Raw genomic sequence first — 17413 nt, 5'->3', positions numbered from 1 at the left:
TGCCCCTGAATGGCCCATCATCACCAACAAACACTGGCGTAGGTGGCCTGGACCGTTGAATCCTATTAATATCTTTTGAATTGGTTTGTTTCTTACTGTATCAATGTGGGGAGTTTGGCGTTTTTTGCGGGGAAAAACACAATTGGGCGTTTTTTTATGTTACCCACTGTAGCTGTTGGACAGGAGCCCCCGGACTCTTAAAGATCAACAAGCCCGCTTGGGTTGTGCTTTTCTGCTCTTGACAAGTTTGCTTGAACCTCAATATCTGGCAATCACATCCAGGATGGGCCTGTTCTCATCTTCGACACTGCCATGGAAAACAAGCGCAATGTACGAATTTCCAGGGCGCAGATGCCGACTTTGAAGTGGTATTCGCGGCTTTGGAGCGACGGGAGTTAAGGCGAGAAGCGAAGCCGGCTTGGGACCAGCGCAAGTGCAACAAACGGGACGGGACGAACCACAGCACATTCGGCGCATTTCAAGTGGATGTCGGGAGAGGGACCTTCAATCGATTTCGATTTGGAGCTGTTTGCCTCGTTCTCTGCGTACTCGTAATGGAATGTCAGTCATATGTCGAAAAGGAGTGTGGCTCAGCTCCTACCTTTGTGTGTCTTCGGGGGCACAAAAGTCGATCAAGTTCTGGATAGTTGGGATAGCTGCCGAGTGACCAGGGACCAGTGGAATACGCAGCAGAGAAGATAAGAGCTGGAGTGTGACTTGGAGCGCCAGGTTCGAGGAGAAGTTCCCGTCGGAATTTTGTTGGCCATCTGTGTGCGGGTCTTGGAAATTGCGGCACTACACTTGTGATTCCATTTGGGAAGGAAGTTATGACCTTTCTCAGCTTTTCTTGGAAGACACAACTTCACCGCACCTTCCTTGGTCTGCTTCAACCAGTTTCGATTTTCAACCTCATGCCCAACGCTTTGTCTCGCCGGAGTATGGCCTGGACGAGTCGACCGAGTCACTTTCGCTATAGCTCGAGGGGAGCATGGCTGATATCGAAAACTCGTCATTTCTGATCTCACAAGACCAGATACGGATCTCAACAACAGTCAAGTTTCCTGACAAATGTTGAGATTCTTATCACCGACTCGTGGGCTGTTGAAGCAGCTTCTTCCTGTTCACGTCAATCGGATTGGGCTACAGACCTCGACCAGTCTAGAGGCATATACGCACCAATCAGTCACATAAGATTGGTAGCTGTCCAATGTTGTCAAAAAGCTGGATGATAGGTCAGTCTTTCTCTCGATCAGATAAAACTTGTTTGAAGCGGCAACAGACTGTCACGTTGTCATTGATAATATTGGTCAAGTGCCCTCATTTGTCAACACTTTGTCAACATTCACAGTAGAGAAAGGGATCAGATTCCACCTAGTACTGCCTAGTGTTGTGTAAGCTGGTATCACCGGAGGCAAGTCCTGTGTTTTACCTGTCAGGACTACATTCGTTGAGTGTCTGCAGGATGTCTTGCCGGGATGTTTATGGCAGCAATATGTTTATGACAGCCATCTCCCAATCTGGATTTCTCTTCTTGTCACCATTCACTAGCCCCTCCAGCATGCTGTTTTGCCAGATCGATGACAAGTAGACAAACGAACGAGTAATCATTCTTGGTCATGGTCATCACGTGCCCACTCACGCATGTCAGTGATCCTCCCCATTGAGCCCATCAAACTAACTCTCCTTCGGGAAGGGCTTTTCTTCATGAATGCGGGGAAGTAGGGAGAATGGGTAGATCGCATCCCTCGGGTCCGATCTGCCACCAACGTGGGTCTTGATTCAAGTTTGTCACCATTTACCATTTACTAACCAATTTTTTGTAGATTGGGCAACATTCTCCGGACGGAAAAGGAGTCTTTTTACGGTCGCCCCATTAGGTAGGTTCTCTTCGAGCCGTAGACATCCTGGCATGTTTTCGTCATCAAAGAGTTTGCATTGGCTAGTCGAAGGTGATGGGAGATGATCGTTGAGGGTTCTTCAATAGTTACCAATGCTAATTTAACATTGTAGGAATCACGAGGACAAAGTCAGAGCGTGATACCGCTGCTCTTCAACAATAAAGAGGCAATCTCTCCAGTGGTTGGATGCCATCTCTGATTCTCACCAGCGTCTTAAGTTTTTATGGACATTTGTAAACCATATTATCACAGCGGCTTACGGTAGTTTGTGATGTTTCGAGAGAGAAACAGAGGTGTCGTTTCAACTGGTACGTAGACAGCCATGACTGTGGCGTCCATCCGTCCAGTGGCATGTTTGGTAGCACCCATCCAAGCCCCCTCCCTGCCTATGGCGTAGTGAGTGTAACGTCTGTGCAATTCTAGTGGTCCCATGCTGAGATGGAAAACGTACGGTGTGCTTGACTTGTCTCTTTGTGCTGCCCCGAGCGACATGAGAAGGGATCGGGGAAGCATCCGGAGGATGGTAGGTAGGTTTGCCAAAAGCGCAATAAATGTGCTCGCTGATCAGGTCAAAGTGGCCAAGGACGAATTGGTCAGGTTGTTATAGCTGTACATAGAAAACCTGGTCAATTCCTACATTGTAGAGAAAGAACTTGTCCCCACATGTTGGTTATATCCGGGCCCTCTTTATTACTGCGCAGGTTTGTCTCTGTCTCGCTCGAGGCCAAGTCATATATCCACGGGATTCCTTGATGCTTTGTTAACCCTACAAAGCCGGGAGGTCTCTGGGCACGGTCCACGAGAGGTGATCAAGGTTTTGGTTTTAGTAGTTTCGAGTTTTTTGGCCGTCTTACTTGATGGAGTTCGAAGAGGCTGTCTGTATAGTTCATACTAGGGATCAGTAAACTTGCCTTACCATGTAGGCTTGTAGTTCTGTTCTCATCAGGCTTCTTTGGCCCTTGATCCCAGTCAAAGCGTTCGAGATCTCTTCTTGGGTGGCTTTTTTCGAAGAATGCCAGCAAGTGCCACACCATCACCAGACGTAGCCGACTGCAGGTAGGATGGTAGAAAAAAATGAGGGGTCAACGACCATCGTTAGGTAAATCGATACGTTGTGTCCATTGGTCTAGTCCCTTCGAGCCAACCAGTTTCTATCCGAACGCCGTCATATACAGATACTGCCATGTATGCGTGCGGAGTACAGCGACGCAGATCTAGAATGCTGAGACAATGTCTTGGGAGGAAACGCGGCCTGTCACTCCCCCCACTAACTGGCGAGCTGTGGATTCATGAACTCACATAGTTGCCTCTCGAAGAGTACTCAACGTAGCCGCTACGCTGTTAGCGTAGGGTGCTAGGGGTAGTTCAGTGAGGGTAGGTCTTTGATAGTCCGGAGATGAGTTGGTTAATTCCTCATCGAATACCGTGATCCATCGCCGCCCGGAGGCCGCTTGGTCACCGCTATCTTTTATCAGATCGCTTGTAAGCAGCTCAGAGACGATTCGTCAATTCCGTTGACGGCGGGAAGAAGCGAGCGGCCAGACTGTTGGGCAGTCCTACCTATCTACTGCGTATGCTCGAGGAGGGGGGTATGAAGGGCCCTGGCTGGCCTGCCAAAGCTGCACAAGAAAGGATACCATGGAAGGCAGGGAGGTATCTCCGGCTTGGCCTATGATTACCGTCTAGAGGAGAGCTCGGTTATGGCTGTATGTAATCAAGCAAAGGTACCGTGAAGTGATCCGATTCGCAAAGACGGTCGAAGTTATACGCGATACATGCAGACAGGCACGTACTTGGTAAGCCGGAGGTCCCTCAAGTGTGCCATGGCTCGAGAGCCTATAGGTAGGGTATTCTCGTGCAACGGCGTCATGCAAGACGTGGTGGTTGTCATCACCTCAGCCAGCAGAAGCCACCACCCGCACACGGCGATGCCATGGAAGCAGGCGGATGGAAGAAGTGGAAAGTGGAAGAAGTGAGCGAGAGTGAGACTCTGGCGCATAGGCGAGACTGGCTGCAGTATCTCATCTATCCTGGCTTCCCCGGGTTGCCGAAGGGATCCGTCTCAAGATAAACAGACAGGCCGACCGAATGCAGATGTGATGGCACGTCAGGTGTTTGAACCTTGTCGTCTCTTTTTTTTTTTGGATGGCATCCCGGGGATCTACGCTGAGATCATTGTTGAGGACCGAGGGACTGGGGGAAGTGGAAGAAACGAAGTGGAAATGCAAGACAACGTGACCCGTCTGAAAGTGTTATAGTTGATATTGGTGGGATTTGGCGGGGTAGAGCCTGGGAAGGGAAAGCGCCATTCTCTTTCTCACCGCCCACGGCAAGCAACCGGCCAGATTCCTATGTTGGAATCACCAGACATGAAAACCCAAAACCTTGAGGTTTGGACGGATTGAAGTTGTTCTTACCTACACTAGATCGACGATGACGACTCGAACTGATCAGCTTCTTTGACCCGACAAACAAAGTACAAACCCACCTTGATATGACTGACCTGTTTACTGTTGGCTCTATTATACAGAGTATATAGAATGTTCAAGCTCAAACAAGGACTCTATCATCTCGAATAAACAGCACCTTTCGATGATGGGCAGTTTGAGAGAAAAAGTGGTTGGTAGAATGGTAGCGTGACCTGCACCACCTCAGGAAAAAAAAAACAATAACAGCCCCTGACTCTCTCTGTAGGGGGAGGTTATGTTGATGGTTCCGGAACCTCAACGTCGACCCCAGATTGTACCTCTGGTCAAGAGTCTCAGAGTGTGGTCGATGATAGGTCCCGTCCCGTCATTGTGTCCCGTCCAGCAGCCAAGTGGAAGGAGATGCGCGTGTGATTGGCCAGCTTTGAGCTCATCCCCCCGCTCTCGACGGGAAGCATCCCAGCATTGGATGGCACCCTGTTCACGCCTGTTGCACCCTCACAAAACGCGCTGCTCTGCGGGTGTTGCGTAGGTGCGTACTCGTCGGTTAGGTATGGAGTCCACCCTCTGGGGTCTCGCTTATAGCTAGCCAACCGACTCTCATCGTCCCTGTGAGAGTCGGATTTTTTATATGTAATGTGCAAGTTCTATAACGGTCAGAATTTTCAATAATCCGTTTCTCTACCAAAATACAAGTAAAAAAAATGGTAAAAGATTTAAATTATTCGTCTCAATTGTGCGTATTCAGTAGTATATTTCTTTTACAATTAAATTGTCATAATATATTATTATAATATTGTAAAGCCTTTATAGTCTGTACTTATAATATAATATCTAATTCCTCCTCTTCCTCCCCCTCCCCTTATAAATTCCCATCGTTGCTAAAATCGTCGTTTATAATAACTATTACCCTTATACAGATTACGGGTACCTCCAATTTCTTACCCGCTACTATTATAATTATTATAGTAACCTCCTCCTCATTAGAATTTATATTAATAGCCTTTTCCTTCCCCTTCTTAGACCTTTTTTTGGGAAGGTATAATATTGATATAAACGGCTTAAATAATAGCCCAATTCATACTACTTGTATACTTACTAAATAGGCGTATCGCGGTATAACTAGGAGCTTACTAGGTATATTTATACCTTCGTTACCTAAAAAGAATTTAACCGACGAGGTGCTTCCTCTACGAACCTTTCTAGCCTGCTTCTACTATATATTTTGAAAGGTACGAAGTCTTTATTATAACTACGAAGGGTAGCCTTCCCTATAGCTTTATAGAGTTTATCCTCTTCGTTTTCAATATTAGCCAAAAAAGTATTAAAGTCCTATTTAAGTTAGGAAACCTTTTATAATTTTATTTCTAATATATAATATAAATAATCAAGACCCTATTATTTAATTAAGAGGGTACGCCAGGTATTATTAATAACAGCCTCATCCTACCTCTCCTTAAGTTTTAATACTATATTATATTCTAAGTCGTTCTTAGTAATACGAACGAGGCTATAGTCATTAGGAATATTAACCTCATTAATTAAATTAAGCCTAACCTTCTTCTTAGCCTTGGATTTACATAGTAGCTATTATTTAAGGCTAGGGTTCTCTTCGAAGGCGACCTTTTTAATAAAAGTAAAACTTATTCACTATATTTCTTTTAATCTTTCCTCTATAGTAACTACCCTTCTTACTACAACCTTAATATTAAAACCCTATTTTATATAAACTCTATTACTAATGGAAATATATTTATAAGGGTTTTACTTTTAAACTTATACCTTAATATAGCGCTTCTAATATTCTTACTAATTATATATTAATTTTTGAATATTAATGGATACTTTAAAGGTAATTCTAACCTTATTATAGACTTTTTTAATAATCGAACTATATTTATTAATATATTATTAAATCGTTAGTAATCTTAACATACGTAGTACTTTACAAGGAATTATAGTTTTAAATTGGTTAGGGAATAAGAGTTTTTACTATGCCTTAATAAATTTATATAATTTATTAAGAAGGACGTCACGTTTAAAAAACTAAAGACTAATCTTTTCCTATCCTTTAGAGATATTACTTCGAATAAAGCCTACCTTTTTAATCTTCTTTTAATTATTTAGGAAGATCGTATAATTAATATTAACAGCCCCGCTAGCAATCTTATCTACTAAAGCCTTCTTATAAGCCTTCTTAACTACTTAATAAACCCCTATATTAAATAATTAAAGTATATAATTAGTATAAGAGGGGAGAGTAAAAGGGATAATATCGAACACTTTATAATATTATAAAATATATAAATTTTTGTACGCTTTAAATCTATTTATAAAAAGGACTCGATATACTTTCAGTTTAATAATTAATGTAAAATTAATAATTATTCTATCCCTTTTAGAAGGCTCTAGTTTTTTAAAAGGAGGTGAGCAGTTAAGTGATAAACCGAATTAATTATTAATAGTATAGTTATCGAAGGAGGGGGATAATTTAAAGGAATTTTTATTAAAGTATTTAATTTATTATAATATATAATAAGTATTATTATATTTAATTAATATATTAATAATAATTATATTTGGATTAATCTTGTAATTGGCCTGTACGTTCCCCTATACTTATAAATAAATTAGTACAAACGTAGCTAGTTGAGTAAAATTAAGTTTAATTGTAGATGACGAGGTAAGAGCTTTATTATAATTTGTACCTTGAATATTAGGAATAAACGGATATTTTTAGCCGCAGCCGATATAGTATCGATAGTAGTTAAATTTTCCTTATTGCTGGGGTCGAATATAACCCTTTTCGTACGTACCCGGTTCTTTATAAACAATACCTATTATTATATAATTTAATATAGGGAATAATAATATAAGGGAAATTTACCCTTATATTTTTATAGTTCCCTTAATTTCCCTTACTTAGAAGGGAGACTCATTTATATTTTAAACGTTCTCTTCCTTAATATTGAAGCCATTATATACAGCCTTTACCTCTTTAAACTAATTTTTAAGGGAGTTTAATTGAGCCTTAATATTTATTCTTTTTACGTTTTTAAAGCTAGCCGCTTTAAATTCGAACTCTAGATACTTTTTGCGCTACTCTATAGGCTACCCTTTATAGAGGTTAATAGAGGGGGGGTATAACCGTTAAATTCGTAGCTAGTTAATTAGTTTAATAAGAGAGGTATTATTTAAAGGGAAGTGGCTACGGTTAGTGATCTGGACTATAATATTGAAAGCTTTATCTTCGTTTGCAATTAGGGTTAGAGGTCGATGTGCTTCTATACTAATCGGTAGAGCCTTGTCCTCTTTAATAAATATTATATATTTTTTAATAATAATTTTATTAATGTTAAATAGTTCCCTTATACTTTTATACGTAACTTTCTCTTTATTTTTAGTTTTAGTATTGGCTTTGGATTATAAAGTGGTAAATCGGATTATAGTTGCGGTCTAACCTATAATAAAATATTGGGCAGCCTTCTCCATATAGGATATAACGTTAGGGTTAAATATAGGTATAATAAAAGTATATATAAAAGATGGAGTATGATGAGACGAGTAGAATAAAATTATTCATAGTATAATATAGTAAAGAATAGTAATGTTATAGTTGAGTGCAAATTCTATACTGTTATAGAGTTTGTACGTTATATGTAAAAAATCTGATTCTCAAAGGGATGATGAGAGTCGGTTGGCTGGTTATAAGCGGGCCCCCAAAGGGAGGCCCTATATGGCTGGCCCCCAGAGGGTGGCCAATGCGTGCACCTAACCGACGAGTAGGTGCGTAGGTGCTGGTGGTGCATAGATACCTTACGTAGCGCAGGTATGTAGTCACGTAGTGAACATGGTGATGAAAAAAACAACGGTGTGCTGGGATAGATCCCGTTGGGCTGTTCTCTTGGGAGTCTTGGTGTTCCAATGCCGGGACAGAAAAAGGAACGAGAGCACAGCACGAACCACCACCTTGTACCGAGCGAGGGGGGAGGCGCAGTGAAAGTTTTGTTCCGTGTAAATTAACGAGTCGGTCGAAGCTTGGAAAGTTACGAGTTGTCACCACCGCTTTCCACCGCTTCCACCCGTTCAATTTCTTGTAGTGTATCCATCCCATCTTCTTTTTCTTCTTGCTTGCTGTCTTCTTCCAACTTCACTTGCCGGCGTTTGGAGAGCCAAAAGAGAAACTGCCACTGTCACGGACGGGAAGCGAAACAAAGAGGGCCCCACTTTAGCTTGCCATTCTGGAACCACGGGACGGCTCCACTCGAGTCAGGGAGCGGGTCACGACGGCAGTGGGCGGCCACTTCTCGCACTTCCATCAGTGGACGGGTCGACGGCAACACCACCGCGGACTGTCCGCAGCAGCAGCTGGAGTCCACCGGGAACAGTGGACTGCTCTCAGAGTCTCAGCACCAAGTCCACCACAAAAGTCCACCAGAGTCCCCGGCCTCTGGGCACATCCTTGCGACGACTTGACGACTCCAACCACGACAACATCGACAACGTCCATCATCGGGTCATTTCCCCCTTGATTCTGTCTTTTCGCCCATCCAATTGCCCGGGGGACCTGTCCCACTGCACGGAAACTCGATCGCGGATCACGGAGCACGGAATCGGCGGCTCCCAGCGCTACCCTCGCAACTTCCTCCAATCTTCCAATCGAAGCTTCGTCTCGCTTGCCCAAAATTGACGGCACACTCACTTCCACTTTCCACTTCCTCCAACCCCTGTTCGTTCAAGGCGTGTTGTCCACTGTTGTCGACGACCACCATCACAATCTACCGCCGCTCAACTTCAGAAACGCTCAGTCCATTCTTTGACGATTCTGCAGTCCATACTGTTTCTTCCATCTTCACGTGCTGAGCGAGCCTACATACATACCCTAGTGCATCCCGCCGACGCAAGACGGTCTGCCTACGCTAGTCGGTCCACTGCCCGCCTGGTCCCGATTGCCGTCCTGCTTGCTGCCCGCTGTAACCTGCACCGGGCGGCGCTGGCCCAACAACCGAACCACGGTTCAACGACACCTCACCTCCTACCCTACCCGACCACGACTACAACCACGACCCGACCACGAACACGAAACCCACAATCCGACGATATCTAGACCACTCGCGCACTAGACGACGGCGACATACTCAGGCCAAGAAAACACATTATGTCTCAGGCTCCTGCTGCGCTCTAGCTCTGGCACGTCTGCCAGACAGCCCCCGGCTCCACCCCGGACGTCCTTCGACAAGACAACGAGAAGCACGCACGCCAACCATACGAGTCTAGCCTCAGCTTCCACCTCCTCAGTCTCCCAAGCCCCTTTTCCACGGACCTTTGCCCGCCGCCGCGTCCTCCGCCGAAATACTCGCGCCCTGCCTATCGCCGCCTCACCCTGACATCACATCAGATGGTCCTACAGTAACCTGACCTCCCCGTCGTCCAACTCAGTCACCATGGAGGAACAATCCAAAGCCCCGAGCCTGCTGGCTCCGCCGGCCGTATCGTCGCTCAGGGCTGGCAAGATGGAGCGATCACTCAGCGAGAATATCCGCGAGGAGAGGGAGGACCTTCGAGAGGCCGCCGAACAGACCCTAAACGTCATCATGGACCTCAACCTGGACGGTACTATCCGATGGGTTAGTCCTTCGTGGGTTGATGTGGTCGGAACCCAACCCGAAGAAGTCACGGGAGCTGCTATTGCAGGTCTGATCGTCAGTGACAACAAATCCATTTTTGCTGATGTTATCGAAAGCATGCAAAGGGACGACTCGAAATCAAAGTTCATCCGCTTTACTGTCAAGGTCGGCCCATTGTCTCGGCTTACCCCCATCGAGCCAGCAGAGGAGCCGACACTTATCGACGTGGAGGCACAAGGTATCATGATCTACGATGGCGCCTCTGGCAAAGACAGTCATGTAAGTGAACACCATTTTTTTTCGAGATATGTGTTAGAGGGGCAGGCAATGACCGTTCTTCTTATCAATTAATTCTAACCATCTTTCTTCCTAGACAATGTGGATGATTCGGCCGTGGGTAGCACCGCGGGAGATCAAAATCGATTTACCAGCCTTCATCGTCGAATCCCTCGGCTCAGGAGCGGAGGTTCTCGCCAGCTATCTCACCCAGCTTGCAGAGTCCGGACTAGATGATCCGAATGGTCATCCTCCACCAGCGCCAGTGCTCTGCCGTATTTGCGAACGCCAGATCCCGCCTTGGTGGTTCGAAAAGCACACCGATTTGTGTCTACAGGAGCATAGAGCGGAAATGGATGTTCAGATGACCCAGGAAAGTCTGATCGATCACCGTCACGCCATCGTCAAAGTACTCGACGCCCTCGAGGCGCGTCATAGCCGCACTTTGATTGGAGACCCGGCTAATTTGCCGATTGCCGAGTACAAAGGCATGCCCATTGGTCCTCCAACATCGACGACATCGTCCCCAGGGACATCATCGCCAAGTTCGAACTCGGGCCGGTCGAGGGACAGATCATCCGGATTCGGACATTCGAGAGCCAGATCTTTTGCTATCCGTCGGCCACAAGCCCGGATTGTTGAGCTGCTCCTTGATCTATGCGACACTGCGATCGAGATCAGCACCCCTGCCATCAAGGAGTCTACACAAAACCCGGCAGAATTTCGTACGCAGTCGCCCCAGTCAGAGGGCCGTATCTCCCAGGTGATGCAATGGGAAACACCTGGCACGAATACACTCGAACAAGAACAAGGTCTTGCATTGCTATGTACTGATACGGAGACCGTTGCCAAGGCCAAGGTTGAAGCTGTCTTCCGCCATCGCAGGATTCTTGAATATGCCGAGAGGATTCGGATCGAATTTGCGATCATGGTCCAGGACTGTATTGATGAGGCCATGCGCAGGGCTGCCAAGATAGCCGCTGGTCGACTCAGTGACTCTACTGAAGAGGAGGAAGAAGAGGAGTTCGAGCAAACTGAGGACGAAGAAGCGACGCCTGCACAGGAGGAAGGGATATTCCCCGGGTCCTTCGATGCTCCTTCAACACTGGCAATGGCTTTGGAAAAGGCCCACATTTCGGGAGATCGCCCCAGCCGCCGATTATCAATGTCGATTAAGTCTACGCGATCCAGCAGTCCACAAGGATGCCCTACGCCTCGATCCAATCGGGGTACACTCGGTAACCTGACCAGCGCAACCCAATCGAGACGAGAATCCATGCTTTTGGAAAGTGACGCTGGCGATAGCGATGGCGGAAGCGTCAGATCCTCCTCTGTTGCCTCGAGAATGCCAACCCGAACGGAATCACCGCTGTCTGAGTTTAGTGACCTTCGCCGGCATGCAAGTTCCCGACAACACCACCGAAGGAGCCTCATTCTTCCAGGAACGATATCTCCTCGAAGACAGGAATCCCCGTCTCGAAACGGACCACCGTCGTCGCCCCTCCGACCTCACAAATTGCGCAATCTACCATTCCCTTCTGACAGCCTGGTTTCGCCCGAGGCATCACCGATGCTGCCGAGCAGTGAGTTTACTTCCCCAACCCCTCCCAGTATCCATCATCACCGGCGACAATCCTCAGCAGCCGTGTCTGCATCAACCGGAGACCTTGGCTTTAAACCTCCACCATCGCCCCGTCTCAGCGCGGTCGTTAGCGCTCCGCAAGCCAAAGCAGTCCCCCCATCGATCAAGGACTTCGAGATCATCAAACCCATCAGCAAGGGTGCGTTCGGAAGCGTCTATCTATCCAAGAAAAAGTCGACCGGCGAATATTTTGCGATCAAGGTCTTGAAGAAGGCCGACATGGTAGCCAAGAACCAGGTCACCAATGTCAAGGCAGAACGCGCCATCATGATGTGGCAGGGCGAAAGCGACTTTGTCGCAAAGCTGTACTGGACATTTTCGAGCAAGGACTACCTCTACCTGGTGATGGAATATTTAAATGGTGGCGACTGCGCATCATTGATCAAAGTACTGGGAGGTCTCCCCGAAGACTGGGTGAAGAAGTATCTCGGTGAGGTTATCCTCGGCGTCGAACACCTCCATAGTCGGGGCATCGTTCACCGTGACCTGAAGCCCGACAATCTGCTTATTGACCAAAAGGGACATTTGAAGTTGACTGACTTTGGCCTCTCGCGCATGGGTCTCGTTGGTCGACAGAAGCGTGCTCTTAACAATGGCGCCGACGCAGCTCCAGACTTGCTCAAGCAAGGCCCTTTTGTTCGATCCTCTTCGATCGCATCATCTCGTTCCACTTCTCTCGACGTTCATGCTCGCATCCCTTCCCCTCTCTCAACCCCCCAGATGACGCCAAGCGATTATGGTGCCAGCCTAGGACAACCGTCCTATTTCAACCTCGGGGTGTTGTCTCAAGAACCTCGACGGTTATCCGCGCACCGCAGTGACAGTGGCGGTAGCGAGGCATTGTCGCATATGCTTCCAAACCTGTCCTTGAACGACACTCATTCCGTCCCGCCTCAAGCCGTTCAGTCCCCTGGCGAGCGTAGCGAAGCCGACGAGGGTGCATCCCCAGACTTTGTCTCGCTCTCCCATGCAACCACGCAGAGCAGCATAGACGCTAACAGAGGCACTCCTCCACAACAACCTCATCTGTCCCCGCCGAATTGGGCGCTTTTCGACCCCGAGGATACCAATCGCCGCTTCGTCGGAACACCCGACTACCTGGCCCCCGAAACCATCAGGGGAGAGCCTCAAGACGAGACAAGTGATTGGTGGTCCGTTGGATGCATCATGTACGAGTTTCTGTATGGAATCCCCCCATTCCATGCGCCTGAGGCGGAACAAGTCTTTGAGAACATCCTGGCTCGCAGATTGGAGTTTCCTGATGACAGTGACATGGAAATCTCACCAGAGGCCAGAGATCTGATCAACAAGTTGTTGTGCTCGGATCCTCATCAGCGGCTTGGGGCAAACCGCGAAGACAAGTTTCAGTCAGGAGGCGAGGAAATTCGCAGTCACCCGTGGTTCGAGGGTGTCAATTGGGATACATTGTTGCAAGATGATGCTCAGTTCGTTCCCCAACCGGAGCATCCAGAAGACACTGAATACTTTGATTCGCGTGGTGCGGTCCTCCAGTCATTTGCTGAGGAAATGGAAGACCAGTCTTCACCTCCTAGTTCAGCCCCAGCATCTGATTACCATGACCGACCGCATGATGCGTTGGCAAAGGTTAGGTCCCAGGTCAACTCCAGCATGAACACCGTGAAGCGAGGTTTGATGCCGCTTCATATTCCCCCTCATGTTCGTGATTTGAAGAGCAGACGCTTGAGCGAGCCAGTTGCTGCCGATGATTTCGGGAACTTTTCGTTCAAAAACCTGGCTGTTCTTGAAAAGGCGAACAAGGATGTCATACAAAGACTACGGGCAGAGGCTGCAGAGTCTCAGACCAAGCCCATTAGTCCTGGAGGGCTGAGCTCTATCGGCACTCCTGGCCAGATTGGAGCCTTGGAAGGCAGTCCAGTAATCGCCAATCCCGTGCAGAGGACGCTCTCTGCTGCAAAAGCATCTCATCGTCCCCAGTCACCTTCTGGTGTTGGACATTCGAACTCTCCAAACAGAGCTTCACAACCTTCTTCACCCCTCCTTGTGTCGTTTGTGGCTGGCCAAGGCGCGGAAGGTCGACGCAAGGCGTCCAGTAACTCGTCCAGCCTTTCACACCAATCGGGAATCTCGATCCAGCCTGCGGTGGAAGGGCCACGTGTTCCACCTACTTTCCAGAAGGCGGCCACGACGATTACTGCGTCTTCCCCGTCAAACGGGCGGCTCGTCTTGCCTCCCTTACCTCTGTCCCCACAAAAGACTGTTTCTGGACACACATTGATGTCAAGTCCTCGAAACAATAGCGGCCCATCTACAGGTCGTGCTCGCTCCCTCACTGTTGGCTCTCAAGAAGGCAGTGGCAGTCCGATATCTGCCGACATTCTGGCTCATCATAAGCGCAGGAGTCAGGTCTTCGATATGTCGCCATCATCATCCGACACCGAAGGGGATAAGGCGAATGCGCTTCTTCGGGTACAGCGCCGACGTCAAAGCTCTAGACGGATGTCGCAGGTTTTGGATGGACCCATGTTCCGACCGCTTGATGTGTTGATCTGTGAAGACCACCCGGTGTCTCGCATGGTGATGGAGAAGCTCTTGGAAAAGCTACGCTGCCGGACCATTTCGGCGTCAACGGGCCAGGAAGCTTGCAGATATGCTTTGAGCGACATCAAGTTCGATATCATTTTCATGGAGTTCAAGCTACCAGTCATCAACGGCTCTGACGTTGCCCGAATGGTCCGCGAAACGAAGAACAAAAATCACCATACTCCTATCGTTGCTATCACGGCGTATCTCAAGGAACTTCACGCTCCGCATTACTTCGATTCGCTTATAGAGAAGCCGATCAGTTCTTCGAAGTTGAGTGAGGTCTTGAGTACTTTCTGCCAGTGGAAGCCCGCTTCGCCCGGTCAGGCCCAGATGTTGTCGCTGGGCTTACCACCGCCTATACCATCAGGCCTTCGACAAGAGAGTCTGCGCCTGGAAGACAGCCCTGTATCCGCATCCGGCTCTTCGAAGTATACAGCCCACTCCGGTGGTAGCGTCAGGGAGGAGTCAACTTGCTCAACATTCGGCGACTCTGAATCTGTTGCAACAGACGACATTCCTGTAGTCGTTAGCCGCAAGGCCACTGGTGACTGGAGCGAAGGCGGGCTAGGCATCTCAGGCCCAGAGGAGGTTCTAGTTACCGGCAATGATGGATCCAAACCACCAGTACACGGACCATTGATAACGCAGCAGTCCGCACCAGCGCAGATGGAGCACTTGGCAGGCAAAACAAAAGGACCAGTGCCACAGCGCTCACTCGAGAAGTTGAGAGCAAGACGAGAGTCCATCGAGAAGCGCAGGCTTGAGGGCTGCATCGACTCTGCCGATGACGAGGATGAGGAGCTTGGTGCTGGTCAGGCGAATCCCGGACAGGAACCGCATCCTTCCAAGCACCATCGCCCCAAATCCACATTACCATCGTCGAAGTTGGGAATTGAAATGATGCGGGCAAACAGCCATGACAGCATGACTGCCACTGATGACTCTGAGAGCACCAGCAGCGCTACACTCGGGCCACCGACAGCCCAGATTGTCACTCCCATCACCGATGTGCAAATGGAACTTCCTCCGCTTGTTGTTGATACCGCAGAGGCAACATTGGCTCTAAACACAGCTGTAGTAGACGAGGGAGCCGCTGCCGCCACTGTCTCTACGCCTCCTGACCTCAAGCCGGAAACAGAGGGCAGGAAAATCTTCCACATTGAGCAAACGCCTCGCCAAATATCTCTGTCGAAGCTAGAGGAGGAAGGAGCCGAAGCAGATGAGGAGCCTACCCCTCGTCCACTTTCCCGGTCGGTGGATCAGTAGATGCTCTGGTGCTCAGAAGCGCAGTCAAGCGGGATCAACCCAAACATACTACTTCAGCTAGAGATAACACAACACATCGTTATCCGCATTTTCCTTATCTTTATGGGTGTTTCTTTGGGGTCATATCCGTATTTTATCCAAAGCGCGGCGTTATTGGGGGGCGGTCTAACATTAGTCAACAAGGCCTGTATCATCTACCATCCATTATCATTCGGAAATTCTTTCACATGTTCATGTTAAGTGTTGTTGACTTGTGTGTCGCGTGCAAAGCGTTGTGTGATGGTTTATGATGTCGTATAACTGATGTGTGTATGAACGAAAAAGACCCCGAGGCAGAGGTATTTGGAGCGTCATTGGGCGTAGGTATGTGAACATGGAAGGTATGAAAACTTCTTATAACTCAATTGGCTGAAAGGGAGGAAGAGAGGGAAGGTGTTACCCAAAAGGAGTGACGAGTTGGGTGTGTGGGTGGACGTGTGGGTGGACGTGGATATCTCCGACCGACTAAAATGGATATGCTTCTCCCACCCGATATAACCAATGAAGAAAGGGAAGAGCCGAGCGTTATTACACGCAAGCCAAAATTGAACGGTTACGGGCTTGCCGATGGAAAATCAGAACTCGCTCCATCGGCCATCACGATTGTATCTACACAGAATGAGATATGAACTACTGGATTCAAGACTGACTGACATGATCCAAGCTAATATCGCCAACAACGGCATTGATTATATTTCATACCTGTACTTAAACCATCATGTACTCATCTCCCCTTTTCCTTCTCTGGTACACACCATCACATTCCCGAGATGAAATGCCCAAAGGGCATCCAAATTGGCTTCAACACTGGGTCGAGAACTTCCCCTCTATTAGTGATTAACGAAAAAAGGATCAGACACCCGCACATTCGAACAAGGTTAGGTGCTGGATAAAAAATGAGAAATCAAAGTACGAACAGCAGCAGCAACCAGGTGACAGCAGCAGGCAGGCAGGCAGGCACATATCTGCTCACACCACCAGACCACCCGCCCCCATAAATTACATATAGTGTATCCACAGCCTATAAATCGTGCATGATATACATGGCAGGCGCGACTGTCAGTACAGACTGGCATCACTGGCATCGATCAGTACCAGACGGGCAGCTTTGTCTGACTGGTGCTTCTGAGGAAGGTGCGTGCGTCTCTGAACACGGCGGCGGGTAATGCTCGATGACGCCCACCCGCCTCATCTTAATAAAGCGTTAACAACTGCATAAGGTATTTCGTTCGCGGGATTAATCGCCTGTGAAACCGCAATCATTTCAGTATCGAGAAAGTTTCTCAAAAGATGTGATATTCGAGAGATTTTTGACATTGGTAGATAAAGTGAGATAAGATGATGAGATGCCGTGTAAGATACCGTACATGGATCTACCTACTTGATCTTGTGTAATCGCCGTCGCCGACTAATATTCAGTACCGTTTCTAGTTCGCCCCCCAGCGTGGTTGGACAACATAGACCATCTCGGCCTCGCCTCGGGGGGCTTCATGTGGAGAGGTAGTGAGTGCTATGTTCCGTCGGTTGGGATATCCGTCCCGACCGACGACTGGAGGTTACAATACCAGTCAGTCCGGTAGGGGTTAAGGAGATGACGGAGCGAGGGAGTGAGGAGGTGAAGAAACGGACAGACTCGAGGGATTAAAAATCGATCGTGGAAAAGATTAGCTGCAG

General features: G+C 47.9%; 1 protein-coding gene across 1 annotated transcript; it reads left to right on the top strand.

Annotated features, from left to right (window-relative positions):
• Positions 1-9768: 9768 nt before the first annotated feature.
• B0H65DRAFT_416847 (uncharacterized protein) lies at positions 9769-15700 on the top strand (the record flags this gene model as incomplete). Its single annotated transcript, XM_062824058.1, has 2 exons — positions 9769-10230; positions 10325-15700. 2 exons carry the CDS (start codon positions 9769-9771, stop codon positions 15698-15700), a joined length of 5838 nt encoding a protein of 1945 aa, XP_062687170.1.
• Between the last annotated feature and the right edge of the window lie 1713 nt (positions 15701-17413).

This window comes from Neurospora tetraspora, assembly GCF_033439725.1.
Source record: "Neurospora tetraspora strain CBS 560.94 chromosome Unknown B0H65scaffold_1, whole genome shotgun sequence".
NCBI lineage: Eukaryota > Fungi > Ascomycota > Sordariomycetes > Sordariales > Sordariaceae > Neurospora > Neurospora tetraspora.
The sequence above is the reverse complement of the archived record's forward strand: the minus strand, read 5'-3'. Positions and strand labels throughout refer to the sequence as shown.